General features: G+C 45.2%; 13 protein-coding genes across 13 annotated transcripts; 7 read left to right on the top strand and 6 right to left on the bottom strand. All coding sequences in view use genetic code 12, as the record gives it.

Annotated features, from left to right (window-relative positions):
* Window positions 1-498: 498 nt before the first annotated feature.
* Window positions 499-1,527, top strand: LODBEIA_P46450 (uncharacterized protein; the record flags this gene model as incomplete). Its single annotated transcript, XM_066974889.1, has 1 exon — window positions 499-1,527. One exon carries the CDS (start codon window positions 499-501, stop codon window positions 1,525-1,527), a length of 1,029 nt encoding a protein of 342 aa, XP_066831583.1.
* An 88-nt stretch (window positions 1,528-1,615) lies between these two features.
* Window positions 1,616-2,281, bottom strand: LODBEIA_P46460 (uncharacterized protein; the record flags this gene model as incomplete). The annotated part of the gene is made up of 1 exon (XM_066974890.1): window positions 1,616-2,281. One exon carries the CDS (start codon window positions 2,279-2,281, stop codon window positions 1,616-1,618), a length of 666 nt encoding a protein of 221 aa, XP_066831584.1.
* A 374-nt stretch (window positions 2,282-2,655) lies between these two features.
* Window positions 2,656-3,516, bottom strand: LODBEIA_P46470 (uncharacterized protein; the record flags this gene model as incomplete). Its single annotated transcript, XM_066974891.1, has 1 exon — window positions 2,656-3,516. One exon carries the CDS (start codon window positions 3,514-3,516, stop codon window positions 2,656-2,658), a length of 861 nt encoding a protein of 286 aa, XP_066831585.1.
* Window positions 3,517-4,501: 985 nt separating this feature from the next.
* LODBEIA_P46480 (uncharacterized protein) lies at window positions 4,502-6,877 on the bottom strand (the record flags this gene model as incomplete). Its single annotated transcript, XM_066974892.1, has 1 exon — window positions 4,502-6,877. One exon carries the CDS (start codon window positions 6,875-6,877, stop codon window positions 4,502-4,504), a length of 2,376 nt encoding a protein of 791 aa, XP_066831586.1.
* Window positions 6,878-7,211: 334 nt separating this feature from the next.
* On the bottom strand, window positions 7,212-7,958 carry LODBEIA_P46490 (uncharacterized protein; the record flags this gene model as incomplete). The annotated part of the gene is made up of 1 exon (XM_066974893.1): window positions 7,212-7,958. One exon carries the CDS (start codon window positions 7,956-7,958, stop codon window positions 7,212-7,214), a length of 747 nt encoding a protein of 248 aa, XP_066831587.1.
* Window positions 7,959-8,249: 291 nt separating this feature from the next.
* LODBEIA_P46500 (uncharacterized protein) lies at window positions 8,250-8,990 on the bottom strand (the record flags this gene model as incomplete). The annotated part of the gene is made up of 1 exon (XM_066974895.1): window positions 8,250-8,990. One exon carries the CDS (start codon window positions 8,988-8,990, stop codon window positions 8,250-8,252), a length of 741 nt encoding a protein of 246 aa, XP_066831588.1.
* Window positions 8,991-9,208: 218 nt separating this feature from the next.
* On the bottom strand, window positions 9,209-10,540 carry LODBEIA_P46510 (uncharacterized protein; the record flags this gene model as incomplete). Its single annotated transcript, XM_066974896.1, has 1 exon — window positions 9,209-10,540. One exon carries the CDS (start codon window positions 10,538-10,540, stop codon window positions 9,209-9,211), a length of 1,332 nt encoding a protein of 443 aa, XP_066831589.1.
* A 1,413-nt stretch (window positions 10,541-11,953) lies between these two features.
* LODBEIA_P46520 (uncharacterized protein) lies at window positions 11,954-13,231 on the top strand (the record flags this gene model as incomplete). Its single annotated transcript, XM_066974897.1, has 1 exon — window positions 11,954-13,231. The coding sequence occupies one exon, from the start codon at window positions 11,954-11,956 to the stop codon at window positions 13,229-13,231; it is 1,278 nt and encodes a 425-aa protein (XP_066831590.1).
* A 251-nt stretch (window positions 13,232-13,482) lies between these two features.
* Window positions 13,483-15,162, top strand: LODBEIA_P46530 (uncharacterized protein; the record flags this gene model as incomplete). Its single annotated transcript, XM_066974898.1, has 1 exon — window positions 13,483-15,162. One exon carries the CDS (start codon window positions 13,483-13,485, stop codon window positions 15,160-15,162), a length of 1,680 nt encoding a protein of 559 aa, XP_066831591.1.
* An 837-nt stretch (window positions 15,163-15,999) lies between these two features.
* Window positions 16,000-17,748, top strand: LODBEIA_P46540 (uncharacterized protein; the record flags this gene model as incomplete). Its single annotated transcript, XM_066974899.1, has 1 exon — window positions 16,000-17,748. One exon carries the CDS (start codon window positions 16,000-16,002, stop codon window positions 17,746-17,748), a length of 1,749 nt encoding a protein of 582 aa, XP_066831592.1.
* A 341-nt stretch (window positions 17,749-18,089) lies between these two features.
* LODBEIA_P46550 (uncharacterized protein) lies at window positions 18,090-20,342 on the top strand (the record flags this gene model as incomplete). Its single annotated transcript, XM_066974900.1, has 1 exon — window positions 18,090-20,342. One exon carries the CDS (start codon window positions 18,090-18,092, stop codon window positions 20,340-20,342), a length of 2,253 nt encoding a protein of 750 aa, XP_066831593.1.
* A 185-nt stretch (window positions 20,343-20,527) lies between these two features.
* LODBEIA_P46560 (uncharacterized protein) lies at window positions 20,528-22,156 on the top strand (the record flags this gene model as incomplete). Its single annotated transcript, XM_066974901.1, has 1 exon — window positions 20,528-22,156. The coding sequence occupies one exon, from the start codon at window positions 20,528-20,530 to the stop codon at window positions 22,154-22,156; it is 1,629 nt and encodes a 542-aa protein (XP_066831594.1).
* Window positions 22,157-22,306: 150 nt separating this feature from the next.
* On the top strand, window positions 22,307-26,299 carry LODBEIA_P46570 (uncharacterized protein; the record flags this gene model as incomplete). The annotated part of the gene is made up of 1 exon (XM_066974902.1): window positions 22,307-26,299. One exon carries the CDS (start codon window positions 22,307-22,309, stop codon window positions 26,297-26,299), a length of 3,993 nt encoding a protein of 1,330 aa, XP_066831595.1.
* Between the last annotated feature and the right edge of the window lie 46 nt (window positions 26,300-26,345).

A 26,345-nucleotide genomic window follows, 5' to 3' on the forward strand; every position in this document is an offset into this window, starting at 1 on the left:
AAAACCTTTCTGTCATCGCGACCAAGAGCTTCTAATGCTGGATCTGGATATTTCACATTGATGTGTCGAACTTGACCAGTTTGTATCGACTTGATTTTGGGACCAAATGTTGCAAAAAAAAAAAAACAAAAACAAGGTCTTTGGAAACTTCCAGAATTTATGAATTATTTGTCCCTGGCAGCCATTTCATGTTCATCTTCAAACTTACGCCTTTGCGTCTTGCAGTGCCACTTCTTTTGCTTTTGAAGAACCCTCTAAACCTCTCTCTTCAAGCAAAAAGTCCTCCTAGTACAAATCTCTTCCGCTTTAAATTTAAGCGGCATTAGCGCAAACCCTTTCGTTTAGATCTGAATTGTTGAAAAAAAAAAACAAAAAAAATTGGCATACTCCTCCTAACCATCGATTACAAAAGTAGATTAGCTTTCACAACATTCTTGCCTTGAGATATTCTAAACTCATACCCACAAACAAATAAGAGAAGAAAAAAAAAAAAGAGAAATGGTCCATCAAGCAGAGTATCTAGAATCTTCGGGATCGTCGATATCGTCCATATTACAAGGAGGCTACAACCATCCTTTATCTCGAGAATGGCAGCAAGAACGACAATTGACCAAAAACATGTTCATCTTTCCGTTATTCGTGTCAGATGATCCCGAGGAAGAAACTCCCATCCCATCCTTGCCCAATATCAAGAGATTTGGTGTCAACAAATTGGTCCCCTATCTAGACGGATTAGTGAAAAAGGGGCTTCGCGCGGTAATCTTATTTGGGGTGCCTTTGAAACCAGGAGTCAAGGATGCGGTTGGCACAGCAGCGGATGATCCAGAAGGCCCAGTCATCACCAGCATCAAATTGTTAAAAACTCATTTCCCCGACTTGTTCATCATGTGTGATGTTTGTCTTTGTGAATACACAGACCATGGCCATTGTGGGTTGTTAGATGAAAAAGATGGCACTTTGTTAAGAGAACCCAGTGTACGTAGAATTGCAGCAGTGGCCGTGAACTACGCCAAGGCGGGCGCCAACTCGGTAGCTCCTTCCGATATGATGGACGGCAGAATCAAGGATATCAAATTGGGCTTGATGCAAGCAGGTCTAGCTCACAAATGTCTTGTGACTTCGTATGCTGCCAAGTTTTCGGGAAACTTGTATGGCCCTTTTCGAGCTGCCGCTGGTTCTGTGCCTAGCCATGGCGATAGAAAAGCGTACCAGCTCCCACCGGGAGGTGCAGGATTGGCGAGAAGAGCCTTGATCAGAGATATGGAGGAAGGCGCAGATGCAATCATTGTCAAGCCGTCGACTTTCTACTTGGACATAATCAGCGACGCAAGTAGACTCTGTCGCGATTACCCCATTTGCGCCTACCATGTTAGTGGCGAATACGCCATGCTCCATGCAGCTGCCGAAAAGGGCATTGTGGACTTGAAAGGGGTAGCGTTTGAAGCCCACCAGGGCTTTTTGAGAGCCGGTGCTAGATTGATCATTAGTTACTTTACACCGGAATTCTTGGACTGGTTGCAAGTCTAGCTTTTGAAAAAAAAAAAAGAAAAGAAAATTGCCATGTATATATATATATATAAATATGTATATATATTAGTATGATTCTATAATGAGATTAGATTGGTACCGGTTCAGCTTGTACCTTATGTGGACCGCTTTTTGAGTCAGTAACTTCATTTGTGGGCGCTTCAGGCATGATTTGCTCCTTTGGTGCCTCTGGTAGTTTGACTTTCGCTAGTGGTGCTTCTTCTTCTTCTCCTTCTTCTTGTTGTTGCACATTGTGAATCTCCCGATTCAATCTGTTAAATTCCTCATCGATGGAATCTTCCTCCGCTCGATTCAATGCAGATCCCAACCCCAATGTTTCACTTATTTCCTGTTCTTTCAACTTTTCTTCTTCTAAATCATCCAATATCCTATCGATTTTATCTACACTCATTTCGTTATTCAATTGCTTCAACACGGCATTCCCCTGTTGTAAACCATACATTACATCTTTTTCAATCAACTTAAACTCAATGGTGCCTATTAGTTTTTCCAAGTTATCAAGTTGTTCAAACGTCTTGGCTATCGTCGACTCCTGCTGTTTCCTAAATCGGAGGTAAAACTTTGCTCGTTCTGGTTGCTTATTCAAAATGGCTCTGCGTGCAAGTTGCGTCTGTTTATCGCATACGAGAGTTAATTTCCGTTGATGTTGTTTGATTTTATCTCGCTGCTGCTTGAGCTGGAAAATGGCCTTGTCCTGGGCTGTAATCTTCGGCGAGCTTGGCTGGTTCCCCATTGGTTGGAAATGGTGTTCTAGTTGGCCAGGTCGTGGTGGTTGTGGTGGTGGTAATGGTGCCTCCCTCTCTCTTCAACTCTCCAACGGTTTCGAGATCGCTTATGGTTGGAATTTTTTTTTTCCTTGTCATTGCGCGCAAACTTTCATCTACTGTTTCTTCTTATCTAATCTTCTCTATTCAGTTCAGCAATAGATATATGTATACACATACGTATATACATATATATAACCACCATTAGGTTGAGCTAAGTCGGATTGGTCTCTTTGCTGACTACGTCTTTTGCGGTACTGCTTATGACATTGTATATTGAAAAGTAATTGCCAATTCGCCAGTTTAAATTCAAATATCCTTCCTTTTCTTTTTTTCATTCTTCTTACTCTTCTTTCTTTTCTTCTGCCTCCTTCTTCAACTCCTTATATTTACCTAATTTGTCATAAGCAATCGATTGGCCCAACAAGATGGAATTCATAATCATAGAGGTGGTGTAGCCCGCCAACAAGATTTTCTCATCGATGGTTGTCTTGTTTTTTTGGGCCTTGGTTTTGTAGTCGGTGTATGAAGTGTAAACTCTGATCAAAGATCCGACAACATTGGCACGCAAGACAACATCGCTCAAATGGCTAACTGTCTTTAATTTGTAGTTTGCAGTGATTTGGGGGATTTTGGCAAGAATCGAGATGGGAATGTTCAAAATCTCCAACAATGAGATCAAGTTGGTTGGGGCAATCTTGTTGAAGAAAATGACAGAAGCAATCATAATACCAACGGGCTTGGCCAAAGTGTCAGCCACAGCCTTGACTTGCTCGCCAAGCGACAACTTCAGCAAGTTTGCCACTTGTCCTTCCTCAGTAGACCTGTAAAACTTGACCAACAAAATGATGATGGCATTTTGGATGCCCAACAACAAGCTTTCCCCGTAGTTGATAAACGGAATATTGTGTTGCGAGTTAAAAGTCACATGAACCAAGCTGTTCAACGTGTCAAGCGACAAACTCTGCAAGGACAAACCGTTGGCAACCTTGATTCTATCGGCCTGGGTCTTGATCAACAATTTTCTAATCTGCGGAATTCTGATGAACGACGACACCCCCACTGTCAACGCACTCAACAAGGCGGCAAAGACCTTGCCAATGCCAATGGCCTTGACTTGAGACCAAGCCATCTGCAAAACGACTTTCTTGGACACATCCGGGTCGAGGAGCAAGTTGATCAACATAAAAATTGGTGAAGCCATGGTGAATTGAAAAGAAAGGTTTTATCTCTCAACTTTCTGTGAAGATTATGAAACGGGCCTCGAGCGCAATCAAAAAAAAAAAAAAAGAGCAGACAAATGCAAGATGCTGAAGAGATGGCGTGTTTATAACAGGGGTTGGTTGTGGTGATAAGAAAAGGGTTTTCGAAAGCAAGGCAAGGCAAGGCAAAAAAAAAAAGAATTTCCACACAGTTATACCGAGTGCCAATCGGGAAAAGTTGGTTACTCTCGTAATTGACACCTTTCTCCTCAACCCCGACCTTTTCTCCTTTGTTCAGCATATCCTCACCAAACTCTGGAGACAGAAGTAATCAGTGAAGAGAACTTTTTGTCCATCGCAGGGCTGGACTGGGCGCCCACCACTAGATGCAAAAGGCTGAGCCTACGTCGATTGACCTTTCCCTCTCTCCTCTCTACTCTCTACTCTCTACTCCCTTTTCCCTTACACACCCTCCCTCCTGGCTCTCGCTAGCTTCTCTTGGATATGACCGTTTGGGCAATAAATTAAAAATCATATGTCAATTGCAAATAGCCAACATTCACTTTCTCCCATCCTCCGAAAAAAACCCCAAAAAAAAAACACACACAATTGGAAATTAAAATTTAACACTAGAGGGGGGTAATTGGTAGCGGTGTTCCCCACACACTCGACAATGCCAGGGGATAATCTCCCATCTGCAAGTTTATATTAACCGTGAAAAGCACTTGAACTTTATCACCAAAGTGAAAACTCTCTCTCTGTTTATGTATATGTGTTGACGTTGAGACTGGGAGGGGATAGGCGGTGAAGACCACTTACCGAGGTGTTCTCACTTGAGCTACATTTTAGGTATTAATTAAAACCAAAAAAAAAACCAAAAAAAAAAAAAAAACTGAGACATTTGATATACACATATAGCGCCTGTTCCCTCTTTTCTTTCGTTCTTTCGTTCTTTGTTTTTTTTTTTTTGTTTTGTTCGTTTTCGTTTTATGAAAAACCTTCTAGTTTCTTCTTGAGCAAATTCTCCTTGGTTTCGATGTACTTGAGATTCTCCAAATGGAGATTCAATAATTGAATAATCTCCTCTATTGAATTCTTCGATGTTGGGTGTTTATTGTCGGACAAAGTGTTGGACAGGGTGGTGCCGCTACCTCCGTCTTGACCTAGGTTGTTTATCATGTTCTTGTTAAAGACGTCGCTGATGGAGTTGACTTCGGCAATCAACGTGTTTAGTCCTTCGCCCAACCCGTCGAGTCTTTCATCCAACAACTCTGCGTTGAAATAGGCCTTTTCTCGAAGCTTGTCGGTAGCACTCATGTTTGACGTCAAATTGTAGCTCGGTTGCTGCGAGTGATCGTCTTTTGTCAAAGCGGTACTTACGTTTGATCCTGCAGACCCACCAGGCCCTGATGTAATCGCTGCTTGTCTGTTGCCTGCATTTGAAAGACCACTTCCACTGTTCACCTCAAGATTGCTCAATAATAAATCAGTCTGCTGCTCGTAATTGTCCAAAATCTTTTCCAATTCATCTTGCTGGTTTTCAACAAAGAGCAATTGCTGATCAATCTTTGATTCCAATGCCTCGACTTCTATCGAGTCCTGGTTCAACTTTGTGATTGCATCTCCACTTTCAACAAGTTTGATATCCCAGCTCTTAACTTTGCCCGTATAGTTTTCAAATAGCTTCGATGTAGCATTCAATTGTTTGGACCATTTAAGGATCAAGTCATCGAGATTTTTATTATCGATGGAAACCGGAATGGGTTCAATTTTAGTTGGCTTCAAATTCGGCTGCACGGGGTTGGATTGTGATTTTGAAACTGATTCAACTGGAACTGGAGTTGATGAAAATGTAGAGCCAAGTTTCTTGTCGTCTGCTTTGTTGTCGTCCTTTTTAGCTCCAAACAGGAACCCACTAGCAGGCTTTTCACCCTCATCTTTTTTTGCACCAAACAGGAACCCACTAGCAGGCTTTTCACCCTCATCCTTTTTTGCACCAAACAGGAACCCAGATGAGGGTTTTTCCTTTTCATCGTCTTTCTTTGCACCAAACAGGAAACCACTGGCTGGCTTGTCTCCTTCGTCTTTCTTTGCACCAAACAGAAACCCAGAGGAAGGTTTCTCCTTTTCTTCATCCTTCTTTGCACCAAACAGGAAACTGCTGGCTGGCTTGTCTCCTTCGTCTTTCTTTGCACCAAACAGGAATCCACTAGCTGGCTTTGCAGCCTCATCCTTCTTTGCACCAAACAGAAAACTGCTGGCTGGCTTGTCTCCTTCGTCTTTCTTTGCACCAAACAGGAACCCAGATGAGGGTTTTTCCTTTTCATCGTCTTTCTTTGCACCAAACAAGAAACCACTGGCTGGCTTGTCTCCTTCGTCTTTCTTTGCACCAAACAGGAATCCACTAGCTGGCTTTGCAGCCTCATCCTTCTTTGCACCAAACAGGAAACTGCTGGCTGGCTTGTCTCCTTCGTCTTTCTTTGCACCAAACAGGAACCCAGATGAGGGTTTTTCCTTTTCATCGTCTTTCTTTGCACCAAACAAGAAACCACTGGCTGGCTTGTCTCCTTCGTCTTTCTTTGCACCAAACAGGAAACCGCCAGAGCCAAATGCACTTGGGGTTGGAGCTCCTGCGCTTTCTTCCTTTTTACCATTGGCTGCTAACGAATCTCCAAACCCAGGTTGTGCTCCGTTTGCATTGGCTCCAAATAAACCCGATGTTGTCCCAGCGGGTGCAGCATTAGTTTGGCTTCCAAACATTCCGCTCCCTGGTTTAGAAGCGTCTGTCTTTGGGGCACCAAGAAGTCCACCGGTGGATGGAGCCGGTGCTGCTGCTCCTGGCTGACTTCCAAATAGGCCTCCTGTCCCCGATGGCGCGGCATTTGGATTTGCTCCAAATAAAGTCCCACTTGCTGGAGCAGCACCAGCACCAGCAGTAGGTGGTCTTGCTCCGAAAAGCCCACCGGTGTTTGAAGGACCAGCAAATGAACTAGTGCTGGATCCAAATGGTGCTGCTGAAGTTGATGCCGGTGCCGGAGCATCTTTCGTTGCGGCGGCTCCGAATGCTGGTGTGCTGGGTTTGGCGTTGGCGTTGGAGCCAAAAGGGAATGCCGGAGCTGGCGAAGCAGATGACTCTCCGTCCTTTTTAGCGCCAAACGCTCCGCTTCCAAAAAGACCACCGGGTTGACCCGTGGTGGTTCCTTGAGTTGTATTCAGACCAAATATTCCTGATGGCTTTGCTCCAAATATATTTTGCTGCGGTTGTTGTGGTTGCTGCTGATTGGAGTTGGCGTTGACGTTGCTTCCAAAGCCGAATCCTCCAAAGCCAGACCCCAGGTTTGACGTATTGTTTCCTCCAAACATGGCCAAGTGTTTTTTATCAAATTGCAGCGGGTAAGAAGGTTGGATGATTGGAACGCGTAACGTGTGGGCAAGTTTGTAGTTTGTTGGTGATGCCTCGACCCCTACGTGCAACTCTCTACTTGATCTTTTTTTTTTTTTCGCAGTCTACTCCGGTTACTACTACGTAGATTTCAACAGATTCAACAACAACAACAACAACAACAACAACAACAATAACAGTAACAGTAACAGAAACAAGAGAGAAGTAATGATACAATATTAAACTAAAAGTCAGAAAATTGTTGATCAATTGAGTCTCTACTTACTTAATCACACACTCAATTAATTGAGTGGCTTATTTCTTTTGTCCTTGAGCGGCAACGGCTGCAGCTCCGGCTTCAGCGGCTTCAGGGTCCAAGTAGTATGCTGGCTTGGTTGGCTTCAATTTCTCATCCAATTCGTAAACCAATGGAATACCAGTTGGGATGTTCAAGCCAGCAATTTCCTCGTCGGAAATGTTGTCCAAGTGCTTGACCAACGCTCTCAAGGAGTTGCCGTGAGCAGCAATCAAGACAACTTTGCCTTCCAACAAGTCGCCGGCAATCTCGTCTTGCCAGTAGGGCAACAATCTGTCGATGACCAACTTCAATGACTCGGTCAATGGAATACAGGCTGGGTCAATGTCGTCGTATCTTCTCTCGCCCACTTGAGAGTATTCAGCGTCGGGAGCAATTGGTGGTGGGGGGACGTCAAAGGATCTTCTCCAAGTTTGGAATTTCTCCTTACCGTATTTCTCCAAAGTGTTGGCCTTGTCCAACCCTTGCAAAGCACCATAGTGTCTTTCATTCAATCTCCATGATCTCTTGACAGGGATCCACAATTGGTCGGCAGCTTCTAAAGCAATGTCGGCAGTTTGGATGGCTCTTGACAACTTGGAGGTGTGGACAATATCGAGCTTGATTCCTGCTTCTTCGAGCAATTCACCAGCTCTCTTGGCTTCCTTTCTACCAGTCTCGGACAATTTACAATCGACCCAACCGGTGAACAAGTTTTTCTCATTCCAGTCCGATTGACCGTGTCTGACTAAAACTAACTTTGGCATTGTCCTGTATGTGTTTTTCTGTTTTGTTGTTTGTCAATTGACTGAAACAAAGTTGTGGGAGGGAATTGGAAAAGAAGTAGGATGGTTGTTTAATTGGGGGAAAAAAATGAACCGTCGATATTGGCTGTGGTTGGCTGTGGGAGAAAGGGAAGGGAAGGGATCGGAGAGAGAGAGAGTGGTGAAATTTTACCCCGGAATAATCAATCCCGAGACCATACACATATATATATATGTATATAGGTATATGTCTATACACACCTTCTGCTCACGTTCAAATTTTATCCCGTTTCATCAGCTTCCAAATTGAAAACTGTTCTCATTGGCAAGTGTTGTGGTTGTTTTATGGTCTGCTGGATTTGCAGCCAGCTCATACAACGCAACCACCGTGTCCCGGTTCAACTCTGTATACTCTCCTCTTAGCTCTATCGAATGCAAACGACATTGATCTTCGTCCTGCTCGTGGATACTTTCTATAAACAAGGTCAACTGCTCTACACCTGTAAATTTGTGTCTAGGCAAGAAGTGCTCCACAAAATCTGTATCTGATTCAATGGTGTCGCTTTCTGCGTCGGCATCGGCAGCGACTCCAACCTGTGGCTGGGTCAAGACTTGTGCTGCTTTCTTCAGTTCTATGTTGTCAAAGTCTATCGATCTGTCATTCTTGAACAACTTGATCGTTTTCGGACAGTACAAGTCTCCATTTGTTCGTAGGATAATCGAGTAAAGTTTCACTGAGCCGTTCAAGAATGGGATATTAATAATCAACTGCTCGTCGCAGTCGGACTTGATGACTGGATTTATCTCGTATTTGGTGTCTTGATTTTTGAAAACTTTGGCAAGATCTTGGGGTGGGTTGGCCATGTTTAGTGCTGAAACTTTGAACGTGTCGATTTTCGAATTTAGCGACTGTGATGAAGAAGTGGGAATTGGCGCCACATGATCGTGGTCGTGGTCATGGCCATGGCCATGGTTATGGTTATGATTGCGGTTGTGATTATGGCCATCGTGATGGTGTTCGTCCTCGCAAGACATGTCTGGCTCAAGGTTACCAAAGTCGACTTTGACTAAGGGGTAGTGGTTTTTCAATAAATAAAATTTCAATATATGTGTGCGTGTATGTATGTGTGTGTGTGCGAGTGGATGGCCGGGAAGATAGAAATTACATCTCTAAACTGCCGTTTCTATTTGATCTATATACTTCGAGTCCATGGTCACTATTTAGTAGCCCCAAACTGTCTATCGAGTCTAGTTTACAAAGCCAAGCTGCTGTACAAGCACACAAACATCACGGTGACTCCCCAGATGGCCAACGCCAAAGATAATCCCTTCAAGATTCTTTCCAACTTGGTTGGGTCGTCCAGCTCGGAACCAATCAACTTGTAACCAAACAAAGCAGGTAGAATAAACGAGATTGACGTTGATCCAGTGGCGCCCACGATTGCCAATACAAATGCAAACGATTTAACTGCAATGGCAAGCGTGTATCCCAACACTAAAAGAACCACCGTGATTGTTGTAAACGTCCATTGCGGGAATGGGACAATGCGATGTTTCAGTTGGACTTCTTGGTCATTTGTTGCTGGTTCGCTCAATAGCTGAGTATTTTCATTGGTTTCTGCATTTTCTTCTTCCTCTTTGGCTTTCAATTTTGTAAATTTTGCCCTTAGTTCGTACCAAATGTTGTTGACGGAGATTCTGGCTGGGTGTAGCATCAACGGGAACGAAAAGACAACTAAAAACACAACACATGCTCTTCCCAACGTTGTTGTCCAGCCATTGGGGTACAGCAAAATGACATTACCATTGACATTGGCACCAAAAGTGAGGTATCCAGTCAAGCCAACAACGACAAACAACAACGTTGCCAAAATGATTGCGAAATCAACCAAATGCGCCAATTTGGGTAACGACTTGTCCCTGGCTTCATTGATGATTGAAAACATGTTTTGTTGACCTGTGAATGCAAACACAATGATGGAGAAAGTGCTAAAGACTTTTGTAGCGCTCGAAGGAAAATACTCAATGATTCCTGTTCTGGGGATATCGCCAATGAGCCAATGGGTGATGACTAGCACACTTATATAGCCAATGGCCACTAATCCCAATATGGAAGTGTATTTTAAGGAGTCCAAATTTTTCAAGAACGATAACGGAACAGTGAATAGTGTAGACACCAACAACCAAAACAATTTATAGTAGCGTTGGTCAACGTATGGGATATGAGAGACAATTGTGGGCATCAAGTCTCTAATCAAGACTAGATACGACACGGCACATCCAAAGCATTGCACGGCGATTGCTATATCAAATACCACGGATAACTGGGGGTAGGTTATGGAGCAAAGACCAAAGAAAGTGGCGTGGCCAATGGTGGTGTACTTGGAAACGTAGCATTGCAAAAACAAGCCAAATCCCGAGGTTATTGCGGCAACGAGGATGATTACCGTGCCCAAGATGGTTCCATCGGTGGAATAGGCCAACGGCATGGACAATAAGCCGGCACCTATGATAGTCTTGAGAAGACTCACTGCAGAAGATATGGTGGAAGCCCCACCTTCATTAGCACCGTCTATGGAAGGCATCCTGGTATAAAGCTGGAGGGGGGGAAAGAAGGTAGCTTGGTTGTTGCTGCTTCTGTTGTTATTTGTAGCAGCTAAACTGGTTGGAATGGATAGCCTCTTGACCTGCAAGAGAGAGATAGAGGGGGATGGAAGCCACACGCTACCACATAGAGACCTGGTGAGACACAGTTGGCGATAGCCACAGTTGCAAGAGAAGGACATGGCTGATGAGGAGCAAAAGGGACACCCCCCTCCAGCGCAACACATATTGTTGGCGATGAAGATGGAAAGATGGATTTAAATAATGATAAAAGACCAGGCCTTCTGTATTTACGCAAGAACTGAGCCTTTGAAAGCTCTTTCAAAGTTAGACTTTTTTTGAAGTAAAGTCTAACTTCGACAGTTTTCAATACAGGGTCTACGGGTGATGGAGTTCCCTATCTCAAATTAGCCGCTTAAGGCAAAGCGAAGCATACTTTGGTTCGGCGAGGCTTGAGAAGAGCAAGAAAGAGAGAGGGGATGAAAAGAGGTTTGGTCAACACATTGCCAGTTCGAATCCCGGGTTGTGGCGGTATTTGACAGAAAACCGTGTCAAGTTTTTTTTTTTTTTGGAAGGGCCATTTCTGGGCAAGATTTGATTAAAACGGCCTTTGAAGAAAGCCGGACATAATCATTGAACGCAAGAATTTTGCTTCGTTTCAAGCCCGTTCTACTCTCGCCGTGAACTTGGAGAGTTTACCGGTGAAAGAGCAAAATTTTTTTTGGTTATAGTAGCAATGTTGAAGTAAGTGGGCAATCTGTCGAAATGCGTTTTTTTTTTTTTTTTTTTGGTATTTTTTTTTCCCTTAAACGAACACGGCTAGCTCTACTTCAAACTCCGATCAGTATGCACTTGCCTGTTTTCTAGGTCTTCAAGTGAAGTGAACTTTTTGACAAGCCCTTTCTTGAAGCCGTATTTGCTGGCCCTGTGGTTCTCTTCGGCATTTCATCCCCCCCACATTTTATTTTTCCTCTTGCCCACCGTTACGTCATTTGGGCTTGAAGGCACACATGGTAGCACCCTTTTTTCCTGCTTTTTTTTTTTTGACACCAACAACCAAAAGAGACGAGAGACAGCCGGAAAGCAAAAATAAAGGAGAAAATAAAGCTGGGAGTGAAACCGTCACCTTGATCAAACAATCAACACAAGGCGTTTGCGAATTCAACTCAGCAGCTTTGGATTCTTTTTTCTGGTTTGATAATTAAATCTCACATATCAGATATATATTTATACTTATATATATAAATTCGCCTTTTATTTGACAGGACTCAACAGTTCTCTATATAACTAGATAGTTTTATATCACTAAAGAGTTTAGATATATTTGATTGCCACCCACATCGTTCGCTAGCTACTGTTTCTTTCGCATCAATCAATCAGTCAATCAATCAGCGATGTCTTCGGATGGCGAGTTTACAAGAACTCAGATCTTTGGTACTGTTTTCGAGATCACCAATAGGTACACCGAGTTGAACCCCGTTGGCATGGGTGCGTTTGGGTTGGTGTGTTCTGCAATCGACAAATTGACGGGGCAAAATGTTGCCGTGAAAAAGATTATGAAACCGTTTTCAACTTCGGTGTTGGCCAAGCGAACTTACAGAGAATTGAAGCTTTTGAAGCACTTGAGGCACGAGAACTTGATCACCTTGGACGATATATTTATTTCGCCCTTGGAAGATATATATTTTGTTAATGAGTTGCAGGGTACCGACTTGCATCGGTTATTGACGTCAAGACCCTTGGAAAAACAGTTTATACAGTATTTCACTTATCAGATATTAAGAGGATTGAAATACATCCACTCCGCCGGGGTCATACATCGTGATTTGAAACCATCAAACATCTTGATTAACGAAAATTGCGATTTGAAAATCTGCGATTTTGGGTTGGCCAGAATCCAAGATCCTCAGATGACAGGCTATGTCTCGACGAGATACTACAGAGCACCCGAGATTATGTTGACTTGGCAAAAGTACGATGTCGAGGTTGACTTATGGTCAGTTGGTTGCATATTGGCGGAAATGATTGAAGGTAAACCTTTATTCCCCGGTAAGGATCACGTGCACCAGTTTTCCATTATTACCGAGTTGTTGGGAAGTCCACCTCCCGATGTTATTGACACTATATGCTCGGAAAACACGTTGAGGTTTGTCCAATCGTTACCCCACAGAGACCCCATCCCGTTTAGCGAAAGATTTGCCTCGTGTACCCATGTTGAACCAGAGGCAATTGATTTGTTAGCCAAGATGTTGGTCTTTGATCCGAAAAAGAGAATCAGTGCTGCTGAAGCATTGACTCATCCATACATGGAACCGTACCACGATCCAACCGATGAACCTGTTTGCGAATCAAAATTTGACTGGAGTTTCAACGATGCAGACTTGCCAGTGGATAACTGGAGAGTGATGATGTACAGTGAGATTTTAGATTTCCATCAGAGTATTGGTGTTGGTGGCAGTGGTATGGATTTGCAACAACAACACGTGGCTGATGCTAATGGAGATACCCATAAATTGGAGGAATATAATCAACAACAACAACAACAACAACAACAACAGCAACAACAGCAACAACAGCAACAACAGCAGCAGCAGCAGCAGCAGCAGCAGCAACAACAACTGCAGCAACAATCCCTGCAGCAGCAGCCACAAGCTCAAGAGCAAAACATTTAGTTGTAGTACCATTCGATGGTTGTATTAGAGTCCTATAGAGATTAAGTTCAATGTTTGTAAAACAAAAAATTGGTATCTTTCGTGTCAGATCACTCCCCTGCCCCCGCTCTCAATCAAAGATCTTGTTGTATATGGTGGAAATCGAGAATACATGTCGCTTCGCCTTTTTTTTTTTTTAATGGTGTTGCGCAAGTTGAAATTCTTCAACATGTGTAAAGTATACTATTGACTCCAAACGAACTTCACCACAAATGTCAGCTGATACAGACCCAAAAGCATATCTGAAAAAAGTAAATGATCAATTGTCGATATCTTTGAAATATCTTGAATCTGATGCCTCCTTTGTACGAACATGCCAACTAACTGTCCAAAACACGGGCGACAAGGATGCGATTATCAACCCACAACCAACATCAAACGAAACAAACAAGAGCTGGTTACCAAGTTTCTTTACAGCAGACACCGATAATGAGCTGAGCCGCATGTTGGAGAACCACGGGAGCGGCAAAATGGAACTATACCTCGGACGAGTACAATTGTTTGGATTCGTGGTGTTGAACTACAAATTCAACCATGACACTGCCGCGTTGGAGATGCAAAGGCACCCTCAATGGTGGAGAAACGCAAACTATATCAGCGAGTACTCTAGAAGAAACGAAAAAGAGGAAGACGGATTGCAGCCGTGGAGTATCGAAACAACACCGTTCATTGCAGAAAGGTTGAACAACCGACTAAAAGTTGGGGGCAAGTTGGGAGGTGTGTCTGATCTTTCTGTGGAATTGTCGGAAACTTCCACCACCAATAACGGGCACCTATTATACGACTTGGTGGGCAATTTCGACTCGTTCCCGCTGTCAAATCGGGATCTCCCTTTGAAAGATTTTGTCGACTCAATTGTTCCTATATATGCAACACCGCAATCGCTTTTATTCACCGACTTGGTTCTTGAAAGCGGCAAGTCGAAAACATTCACCTTTCAGATCCCCATCAATGAAAACCTACCTCCCAGCTACAATACTGGTCTGACGGGCATTGCATGTGACCAAGGATGGACAAGTGTTAGATACTCGGTGGAGGTCAGCATGCACCAAGGAGATATGGTGAGCAAGCCCAAATCTGTCTATTTCCCACTAACAATCGAACCGCGCAAAGTTGCCAACAAATCGCTACAGCGGGTACTCTTTGGTGACGAGTTGGGCTTGGACAAAGACTGGAGTATTTTGTTGGACATGGAGGAGCCGTGCAAGGATTTGAAGCTGAATGGCTCGGCAAAGAAGGATTTTTTGCTTGATCTATCCTCGTTGTTAGGATCAGACTTGTACAATATGCCCAAAATGTCCACCACTGAGCGGCGGAAAAGCAGCGTCAATAGTACTTTTATCGATCCGCAGGACGAAAAGTATGTGACGCAGCTTCCATCGCATTTAAAGACCCTGTTTCAATTACGAGTCAATGATGAGGACTTGTGCAAGGTGACAATCTCCAAGCCGTATTACTACGTGGGCGACGACGTCAACTTCACCGCCGAGTTGAACTTGAAAGGGTCCACCAGAATCGTGGGCATGAATGCATATATCGAGGCCTGCGAGGTTTATCACACGAAAAGGGAGCTTGAAAATGTGTACAAGGTGACGGGAAATGTCAAGCTCAATTTGCTCGCTTCGGCGTTGGGGAAACTGAGTTGCCTCGTCAACGACTACCTCAATATTCCCAAATTCGTTGCGCCGCAATTCAAGAGCAAAACTTTTATGGACTTGAAGTATTACTTGACATTTCAGTTCAACTTTGCAACTATTTCCGAATATTTGGACAACGAGCAAGAAGGAGAAGGAAAAGAGAAGGGGAAAGAATTTGTCCCAATAGAGATCCTTCGAGGAGATTTGACTGCAAATTCGTACCCATTTCGAGTGCCCTTGTACATCCTTGCATGAGTAAAGTGCTAAAAAAAAAAAAAAAAACCAAAATACTATACCCCTTAGTCTCCAGAACGTGGCTATTCTTTGACCTCGCAGCGCAATCGTAAACCATTTGTGATCTCGCCAACTTTCTCATCTAGGAAGGCGCTCTTGCCCAAAAAAAATAAAGAATAAAATAAACTGTATTGAAATCGCGAGCAACGTCAAGATCTAGAATTATATCGAACCTGCCCTCCTCCCCCCCCTTCCTCTTCACTGAACAGTGCTGAACAAAACAATGCTCAGTTAATTACAAGCGTCAATCTTTGTTGTCCTTTTATTTTGGGAACTTCTCGGAAGATCAGGCGTAGCTGTTGTTGTTACTGAATAGGTTGGGTTGGATGGGTTGTGGTTGGTAGCAATTAGCTCTCGTGGCTTTCAATTTTATTACTCTTCTTGGAAAAGGAGCCTGACAATATAAACCTCCTTGCATCACCAACCCCGAGGTTTTCTGTTAAACAGGATCTCGGTGAAGACCTTCAATACTGTTCTTGGTAAAGGTTAGCCAACTTCAACAGAGTGAAATACACCGCAGTGCAGCTTGACGAGTAGTGAAATTTTTCCACCTTCAGTAATGAGATGTAATTTTGGAGTCAAAAATCAACCACCAGAGACTAAAAAGCCACGGAGTTTTTTGGCCCTTTGGAGGCCATGACAGAAACGGAGTCTTGGGTGATTTAAAAGTCATGATGAATCCTCCTCCTCAGGCTCAATTCAACTAGTCCCTCTTCCCTATCTTCTTCTTTTTTTTTTTTGCTTTCGTTATCATTCGTTGTGGCCTTCATCATTATCGAAAGACACATTCGTTACACTATGAGATTCTTTACCACAGTTGTCTCAGCTTTTTCCGTCGTGAGCTTGGCTCAGGCTCAATACATTAGTCCCGTGTCGGACGAATTGGCTTTGGAAGTTGCTCCGCTTGCTGTAAGAGAGTTGGCCAGGATCCAAGAAAGAGACTTGCTCCTGTTTCAAGAGAGGGACTTGCTTTCCACTGTTGAAGGGTTGGTTTCTGATGTCAATTGGACTTCGATCATTGATTCCATCGACGTTGAAGGGATTGCTGGCTGGGTCAACAACTTGTTGACCGAGAACAACAACGTGCAATACTTGGACTACCTTTTAGACTTTTTGGGAAACACTAACTTGGTACCCGCCGCCGTTAGTTTTCTCCTTTCCAACGACGAAACAAGACCCATTGTTGGAGATGTTGTTCTTGGTTTGTTGGCAGCCGGTTCTGTGTTCAATGTCACCCCCGTGTTTGTTGCGTTGAAGAACTCCGGCTTGCTTTATGCCATCATTGCTGACTTGATTGAGAACCCAAATACTTTGCCATTTGTCGTCCAAGTGCTTAAGGATACCGTGGGCGGTGTATTTTCAGAGTTTTTCCCTTCAACCGGCACCACCGTGAAGGCCACCGCAGTTGTCACTGGCGCTGTGGGCACCAATACCATCTCCACTGCAATCACCACACCTGTTGCTACCCTCAGAAGTGCCGCCGCCACTCCTGCTGCTGCCAGTGTTGGTGCAAACTCAGCTCCTGCTCCCGTGGGTGGATTGTCTTATTTTGGACCACAACAAGGTTCAGTTGATCCCAATGCTATAAACACTGCCAGTATTGCCAACTTGATCTCAGCTGCTAGTGCTCAACAAGCCAATGGCGGCACTGGTGCTCCTGCTCAAACTATTCGTGCCACCACCACCCAAGTTGCTCAAACTAGTGTTGCGCTTAGTGTTGGTGCTGCCACAACTCAAAAAGTCGTCACCACTGCTGCTCCCGTGACCAACGCTGGCGGTTCAGGCTTTGTTGGTACTTACAACTTGGCTACAATCACTGGCCCTGCGTTCCAATCATTGCCACCATCCCAATTCGGCCAAGGCCCCACCAGCATCAACTACTCTGCTTTGAATCAGCTCACTGCTGCTTTGGGTGGTGGCTCACAAAAGAGAGACACCAATGACGCTGTTGCCGAAGCTTTGAAAGAGATGAGAAAGAGGCAACAGGAAAATGACGAAGTCGAGGAGGCTTTGAAGAAGATGAAGAGAGACAACATTGAAGACTTGTTGACCACCATCTTCTCCTCGATTGTGAGATCCAACTTGCTCAACACCACCATCCAGTACTTGGTCACCGACCCTAAATTTGAACAATCGGTTGTCTTGATTTTGCAAGGTGTCTTTGAAGACATTGCCTCATCTTTGGGCTACTTTTTCACCAGCTCCAACAGCACCAGTTCCTCAAGCGGCTTTTCGCTTGCCGATTTGGCCTTGCTCGAGCCATTGGTGAGCGCGTTATTGGACTCGGGATTATTGACAGATATCATTACTCGTGCGTTCAACGATCAAGCACTTCAAAATGCATTATACAGAGACCTCCAGCAGATTCTTAAAAAGAGAGATTTGGTTGCTAGAGACGAAACCCCATTTGTTCTTGCGTCTCAGTCACCAGCCGTTTCATCAGTCGCCATTTTCACAGTGGATGCTGCTAACGTTGGATCATCCCCATCCCTCAACTTGATTCCCGGGGCCATTGCTGCACTTGGTTTGTCTGCCTTGATGTTGTGATTGCTGTAGCCAAAAAAACAAAAGCAAAAAAAAAAAAAAAAAAAAACATAACAACGGATAGACTAGACTCATATTTTGTTTCCCCCCTTCAATTCTTTCGTATACATTTTATACATATTAGTTAGGTTTAATACAGTTAGTATTTAGAAAAGTGGTTGTCTTTTTGTATTATTCCTCTGGTGGGGGATTCATGACATGATTTCGCAATCTGTCAAAATGGAATTGCGGGTCTGAAATAATTTCTAGAATTTTAAAACACAAAATCCTCAAAAGGCCCTTTCTTTAATCTCACCATATTTGCTCTTCTTTCAGAACAAAGCAGTCGAAACGAAATTTGCACAATGCTGAGTAATTTGAATTCACAGATGCAGAGAGAAAGTGGCGACGATTCAACTGGGAGCCCCGTTTTGGACGAGGAGGACTATGAGCACCAGTTTGGCGCCGAGAGCGATGACGAGTTCCCCACTTCGACCAACTCGGCCCACTATTCCACTTCTCAAGATAGATTCATGAAAGACCATCATTTGAAGCAAAAGGCGTTTGAGGCATTGGGGAATGCCCCGGGCTCACCCGTTGGCTCTCAGCCGAAACGAAGACCGTCGTCAATCATAGACTTGCCCTTTAGGAACGTGGTTGCTCCAGACCGGGTGTCACCAGAGGCACAGTCCAACCCCAGGGCGATTGACAATGCATTGCCTGAAGAGTACCCGTCGGAGGAATTGGTTGCGTTTTACCACAAGGTAAAGACGTGTCTAGATCTCCGCCATAAGTACTTGAATCTCAGTTTGCAAACACCCGAGCTGAAGAACCCGAAAAATCAACCAGATTGGAAAATCTACCCACCTCCGCCAAAGCCCACGTACAAGTCCAAAAACAGGTTCAACCAGCTTCCTAGCGTTGGCGAAAAAGAGGAGGAGTTTGATTTCAGCAAGTGCGACATTCCAAACCTCCTTGAGAGCCCGTATGTCTTTATCTTGAACGATGAAGGTATCTACCAAGTCTTTGACGGCACGGAAAAGCTCGTGGATATTCCAGATTTGCACCAATACTACGACGACTTGAACATGATCACCCGCATTTCCTCCGACGGTCCCACCAAGTCATTTGCATTTAAAAGGTTGCAATACCTTGAGGCGAAATGGAACATGTACTACTTGCTCAACGAATTTGAAGAGACAAAGCAATCAAAGCAGAACCCGCATCGCGACTTCTACAATGTGAGAAAAGTCGACACCCACATCCACCACTCGGCATGCATGAATCAAAAGCATTTGCTCAGATTCATCAAGTACAAGTTAAAGACCGATCCCGACCTGCCCGTGATTTTCAGAGACGGCAAGATTTTGACGTTGGCAGAGGTTTTCCAGTCGTTGAACTTGACGGGCTACGACTTGTCGATTGATACGTTGGACATGCACGCCCACAAGGACACCTTTCACCGGTTCGATAAGTTCAACTTGAAATACAACCCCATTGGCGAGTCGAGATTGAGGGAGATATTTTTGAAAACGGACAATTTCATCGACGGTAAATACTTGGCCGAAATCACCAAGCAAGTGTTTGAAGATTTGGAAAGCTCCAAGTACCAAATGGTGGAGTTGCGAATCTCCATCTACGGCAGGTCGATCCACGAGTGGGACAAATTGGCGGCGTGGGTTGTGGACAATAAATTGTTCAGCCACAATGTGCGGTGGTTGATCCAAGTCCCGAGGTTGTATGACGTCTACAAGAAGAACAAGAACGTCCGGTCTTTTTTGGACATTATCAAAAACTTGTTTGAACCCTTGTTTGAAGTTTCCAGGAACCCCAAACTGCACCCAAAATTGCACGTATTTCTCCAACGAGTTGTCGGGTTTGACTCTGTTGACGACGAGTCGAAAGCTGACAAGCCGATCCAGTCGAGAAAATGCCCACCTGCTGGCGACTGGAACTACCCCGCAAACCCGCCATACTCCTACTATTTGTACTATTTATTCGCCAACGTGGCATCGTTGAACCACTTGAGAGAAAGGAACAAGATGAACACTTTTGTGTTGAGACCCCACTGTGGCGAAGCTGGAGACCCCGAGCACTTGATCAGTGCATTTTTGACCTCGTATGGAATCTCGCACGGGATCTTGTTGCGCAAGTTGCCATTCATCCAGTACTTGTACTACTTGGACCAGATTGGCATTGCCATGTCGCCGCTTTCAAACAACGCATTGTTTCTCACCTACGACAAGAATCCGTTCTTTAACTTTTTCAAAAAGGGGTTGAACGTGTCGTTGTCCACGGACGACCCATTGCAGTTCTCCTACACAAAAGAGCCGCTAATCGAAGAGTACTCTGTAGCTGCGCAGATCTACAAGTTGTCCGGGGTGGACATGTGCGAGCTAGCCAGAAACTCCTGTCTCCAAAGCGGATGGGAGGATTCAATCAAGAGGCACTGGCTCGGCAAGGAGTACATGAAAGGCGGAGTCGAGGGCAACGACATTGAAAAGACAAATGTCCCCGACATACGAGTTGGTTTCCGCGAGGACACGTTAAAGAGCGAACAGCACTTGGTGGATGAATACAACAAGATCAGTTTCGGCCATGCTATAGAGGACCATTAAACGCATATTTTTTACCCGCGCGTAAACGCATTTTTTTTGATACTGGATTTTTTTCGTTTTTGTCTATATAGAGATTCAACAGATTATTGAACCCCATCCCTTCGGACCCTTTTTTGAAAACTTATCTGTCTAAGTAGATACTAAAACCAAAAAAAAAACAACCTAAAGCTTAAAAAAACCTTGCCATGATTTCTAACCGCTTCAAGCTTAGGGATACCGAGCCGGAGCCGGTCCAATTGCCTGTGGTGTTGACTTATGCCGGGAGCGACTCTTCTGGCGGGGCTGGCGTCGAAGCAGACCTCAAGACATTCAGTGCGTTTGGAGTTTATGGAATCACCTGTATAACAGCATTGACGGCACAGAACACTACCGGGGTCAGGCAGATTGCCAAAACGCCGCAAAAGATGGTTTCGGAGATCTTGCAAGCCAACTTGGAGGACTTTTACGGGTACAAAGATGCCCCTTTGAAAGCGATCAAAACGGGGATGTTGACCGAGGAAGCAATCTATGAGCTTGCCAAATTGGACCTTGATGTTAAAATGGTCGTCGACCCGGTCATGGTGAGCACATCCGGAAGCACGCTATTTGACGTCGAGGGCGTGGGGATTTGCGTCAAGAAGCTCATGAGCAAAGCGTTTTTGGTGACCCCGAATTTCGAAGAGGCAAAGACATTGTTTAAGCTAAAAGGAGAGGATTTTCAGGTGACCAACTTGAAAGAGTTTACCAACTTTACCATTGCGTTGCAGCAGGTTTTGAAATGCAAGAACTTGTTGGTCAAGGGAGGCCATATACCGTTTGATGAGAACAACAATGTGTCTGCATCGGGCACCAAGATTATCGACCTTTTGTATGAAGGAGAGTCAGAAACCATTACCGTGTTTGAGTCCACCTACATCCCCTCCGAGAATTCCCACGGCACGGGATGCACCTTGTCGTCTGCCATTGCCGCGAATCTTGCCAAGGAGAAACCATTGGTTGACAGCGTTGCTGTGTCCATTGACTTTATCCACAAGGGAATGCGCCGGATGTCAAAATTGGGCCATGGCAATGGACCGCTTAACCATTTAGTAAAGCCAGCGGCGTCCATTGAGGATGTGATTGAAAGCGTGCCCCAGATAGTGCATTTTAGTGACAATCACACCATCTTGGATTTCATGAAACAGCATGCGGACGTAAAGGGGAACTGGCTGAGGTATACCGAGCACCCGTTCGTTAGGTCGGTTGCACACAACGAATTGCCGTTTGACAAGTTCATCTACTACTTGACGCAGGACTACCACTACTTGATCATCTATGCTCGCATCCATGCGTTAGCTGCGTCAAAAGCCCCCACCTACCAACAAGCACACGCTCAAGCTACAATCATTGGAGAGATTGTGATGGAGATTGAGAAGCACAAGGAAAAGATGAAAGTTTACGACGTGGACTACGATCGCGATATCGACAAGTTGACCCCAGGAAAGGCCTGCCGGGCGTATTGCGATTACTTGATGGATATCGGGAGCAAGGAGGACTTCTTGGGCATCAAAGTTGCATTGGCGCCCTGTTTGCATGGATACGCAGAAGCCGGTGCTCATGGACAAAAGTTGCGACTTTCCAACTCGAGGGACTTTGAGCACCTGGACATTTACCAGCAATGGCTCGACGATTACACTTCTGACTGGTACTCCAATGCCGACAAAGAGGGAAGATCTGCTCTTCATGCATTGACAGCCGAAGGCGTCGATGCAAAGAGGCTAGAGTCCTTGGTGAAGATCTTCAACGATGTGACCCAATTGGAAATTGATTTCTGGAACGAAGTATTAGACTTGTAGGTTTTTTTTCTTATTATGTATTCATTTCTCTTTGGCCGTGTGGTTGTAGGAGATTATAGCAATTTATGCTTGCATGGATGAATTAAAGAAGGAGAAAAAAAATCACCAACTCGGCTGTCACTATCACCGACACACATACACCCACACAACATGTTCAATTACCAACCGACAGGGATGGGGTATAACCCCAACCAGCAGCAGCAGCAACCTATCTACCCGCAACAGACAGCTTTTGGGCAACCGAATTTGTACGGTTCAAACATCCAACCGGGTTATATTCAAACACAGCCCACGGGATTCGGTGGAGCGCCCACGGTGATTGAAAATAAGGAACTCAAGATTCCAAGCACCAGACTATCATTCATCACAGTGCAGGACCAAAAGAAGTTTGAGCATTTGTTTAGAACCGCGGTTCCACGAGGAGAACAGGCCATCACGGGCGATGCTGCGAGCAACATCCTTTTGAGGTCCGGGTTGAATCCTGTCGTCTTGGCCGAGATCTGGACATTGTCGGACATGGACAAGACTGGGGCCTTGTTATTTCCTGAGTTTGCGTTGAGTTTGCATTTGACAAACATGGCCAAGCGGGGAGAAGCACTTCCCGGGGTGCTTCCTGAGAAATGGCTGAACGAAGTCAGGAGCTTTATGGACGCCATCAATTTCAGCGTGCCCGACGATCCCAACAAGATCTTGGCAAACACCCCATTTGCAAAGAAGGACGATTGGATGACGCAACCAACGGGGGTTGGCAATTGGATGCAACCGCAGGCAACCGGGTTCCAACAAAACTCGTGGATGCAACCGCAAGCTACTGGGTTTGGACAACAACCACAACCACAAGCTACGGGGTTTGGACAACTACCACAAGCTACAGGATTCGGACAGCAACAACCTCCACAAGCTACTGGATTTGGACAGCAGTTGGCACCTCAGGCGACTGGATTTGGACAACCGCCACCACCGACATCGTTTGGCCAACCGGGCAGCTTTGTTCCTTTGCAACCTCAACAAACCGCAGGGTTGATTCAAAAAAACACGGGTCTTCAACCGCAAGTGACTGGCTTCCTTTCGCAACAGCGCACTGGTGGCTTGGCGCCACAAGTAACAGGAGGATTGCAGCAGCAAAGAACTGGAGGATTGGCACCTCAAACAACTGGTTTCCAGACTGGGTTTAATACCATTGGGTTGCAACCTAACAAAACGGGTCCTTTACAGGCCAACAGAACGGGACCCGGCTTTGCTCCTTTGCAGCAGCAGCAACAACCTACTTCTGGTTTCTTACAGCAGCAGCAAACTGGGTATTTACAGCAACAGCCTACCGGCATGTTGCAACAACAACCGACTGGATACTTGCAAGCTCAACCCACGGGTAGACCCGGTGAGTGGGGCTTTGTGTCGATGCCCACAGGAGGGATGCCCGGTTTAAACACCATGCAGCAAGTTTTCCAACCAAACAATACCCAGAATTATCAAGATTTAAACAAAGCAATGAATAGTAATTCGCTTAGCAACGTCACTTGGGCCATTTCCAAACAGGAGAAGCAAATCTACGACAATTTGTTCCAGGCTTGGGATACTGGCAGAAATGGCTACGTCGATTCAAACGTTGCATTGAATGTGTTTACAAAGTCTGGCTTGAGTAGACAAGATTTAGAAGCTATTTGGAACTTGGCCGATACTGATGATGTTGGAAAATTGAACAAGAACCAATTTGCTGTTGCGATGCATTTGATTTACAGAAGACTCAATGGATTGGACATTCCGCTTAGATTGCCACCGGAGTTGATTCCACCCGCAGACAAGACTTTAAGAGACACTATGGATAGCTTGAAGAACTCTTTGAAAAACGGCGGAGGGAAGCAGTCAAAGCTGAAGCCGCAAACTAAGCCAGACGGAACTAGGTTCAAGAATGACGATAACCATACTGGATATGTTTCCGGCTCTAGGTACGGAAGGAAATCAGAAGCGAAACCAAAATCTGGGACTGCTACTGACCACGATCTCAGTATTGATGACTTGAAGAAGCGCATTCGTGAAAAGAAGATATTGTTGGATGCCATGGACGTTGAAGACGAGGAGAAGCGTGGATTTGACCTGAGAGAAGTGGATCAATTAAAGAGCAAGATTTATGAGATTCAAACCAAGATCACCACTACGGAAGATGGCAGCAACCAAAAGCAAGCTCTCCTCGATAGGTTAAACAACGGAAGAAGCAAGATCTCAAAGTTGATTTCGAGTTTGAACCAGGTCAACAACGAGATTTCAAAGCGAAACATTGAGTTGGTCAAAATCACTTTGAAGCAAGAGAATCCATTGTGGGATGACAGTAATGTAGACTTGAACGCTTCAAGTGACAGCAGCAGGTTTGACTTGAAGCAAAAAATGGCCATGTTGACGGGCAAGGGCAGCGGGTCCGGTTTGGTGGACAGAAAATTCCGCGAGGCAGTTGACAAACAGAAGACCGAATTGAACAATCAAACAGAAATGGTGAGAGACATTGAATCGGGCATCAAAGTCTTGGAAGACCAATGCGCCTCGAAATTGAACACTTCTGTGAGACATGCGGTTGGTTATGAGAAATGGGAAAAGGGATTTGGCGTGAGTGGTGCAGTTGCTGAGTTTGTAAGGGAGTTGGCTAAACTCCAAACACCCGCAGTGGCCAGGAAAGCACCTGGGGCCAACTTGGTTGAATCGAAACCAGTCACTGGAGCAGCGCCTCCTTCTTCAGCGGATACACGTGCAACAGAAAAGCTCGCAACGGAGAAGTCTGCAGCCAGTTCGTCGAGTGCAGTCTACACTACCCCGGAGGAGAGGGCTGCTTACATCAAGGCTGAAGCAGCAAAGAGAATGGCATCGAGACTTGAAAAGTTGGGGATAAGCCGCTCCAAGCGCGGTGGTAGACCTACAGAAAAGACTGAGACAGAAGCTGACAAGGAAGTGGCAAAACCATCGACTCTGCAAGCCGAGAGCCCAATCAAACAGGAGCCCCAAACCTCTCAGCCGGAAATTGGTATTGCGAAACAACCCAAGGGAAACTCCAGATGGGGTGGTGAAAGTATTGGCAATACTCCAAAACATGAAGATGCACCAAGAGAAGAGGCTAAGGAGGTGAAAGCTGAGGCGCCCGTCAAGCAGGAGCCGGTTTCTGTTCCCTCCGTTCCCGAGACCCCTAAAGCTGAACCTGTTCCTCCACCACCTCAAGTTCAGGAGACTCAATCAATTAAACCAGCGTCGAGTTATGTTCCCCCAGTTGGAAAAACTGTTCCAGAAAAGGTTTCCGAACCAGCTGCTGTTGAGCCAAAAGTCGCAGCAGTAGCAGCACCACCGGTTGAAGCTCCAAAGCAAGCTCCAGCTAGCGTTCCCAGACACGAAAACAACCCATTCTTTAAAAACAAATTTCAGCCGGTGGATCCGCAAAAGGCAAGTATCCAACGTGGCTTCCAACGCGGTACTTCAAACGCCAACAGCTGGAGTGACTCAGAAGACGAAGACTCGGAGGATGATGACGATGCTCCTAATAGAGCGGGAGCTGCTCAGCTTGCAAATTTGATGTTTGGAGGCATGCCTATGCAGCACACGGGCGGTGCAAACATTTCACAAGCGAAGCCCGAGCCAAAAACCAATCATGAAACTTTGCAAAAGGAAGAGAAGCCGGTGGAGCCTGCGGCAGAGCCCAAGGCAGTTGAACCAGCAAGCATCTTACCACCACCTCCTCCTCCTCCTGCACCAGATGCTTCTGCTGCACCGGCGGTGCCTTCATTTGAAGCACCACCACCATCTCCTCCTGTTAGCGTTTCTCAACCGCCTTCACTCCCAGAGGACGTTCCACCGCCACCCCCTCCCCCTTCACTCCCAGGAAGTTTCCCACCAGCGCCACCTTCATTGCCAGAAAGTATGCCTCCTCCTCCTCCACCACCACCGGCTCCCCCTGCCGGTGGATTCTCCGCAGCACCACCACCACCTCCACCACCTGCTCCCACTGCCGGTGGAATCCCCGTACCTCCCTCGTTTGATGCTGGCAGCAGTGCTCCTCCACAAGCCCCAAACATTGGGGCGTTATTGACTCAAATCACCGGAGGAAAGTCTTTGAAAAAAGTCGAAACCAAAGAATCAAGTGGAGCTACGGTTGGAAAAGTTCTTTAGAATATATATTCAGTATTAGATGAATTATTTACAAAACAAAAAATTA

This window comes from Lodderomyces beijingensis (assembly GCF_963989305.1).
Source record: "Lodderomyces beijingensis strain CBS 14171 genome assembly, chromosome: 5".
NCBI lineage: Eukaryota > Fungi > Ascomycota > Pichiomycetes > Serinales > Debaryomycetaceae > Lodderomyces > Lodderomyces beijingensis.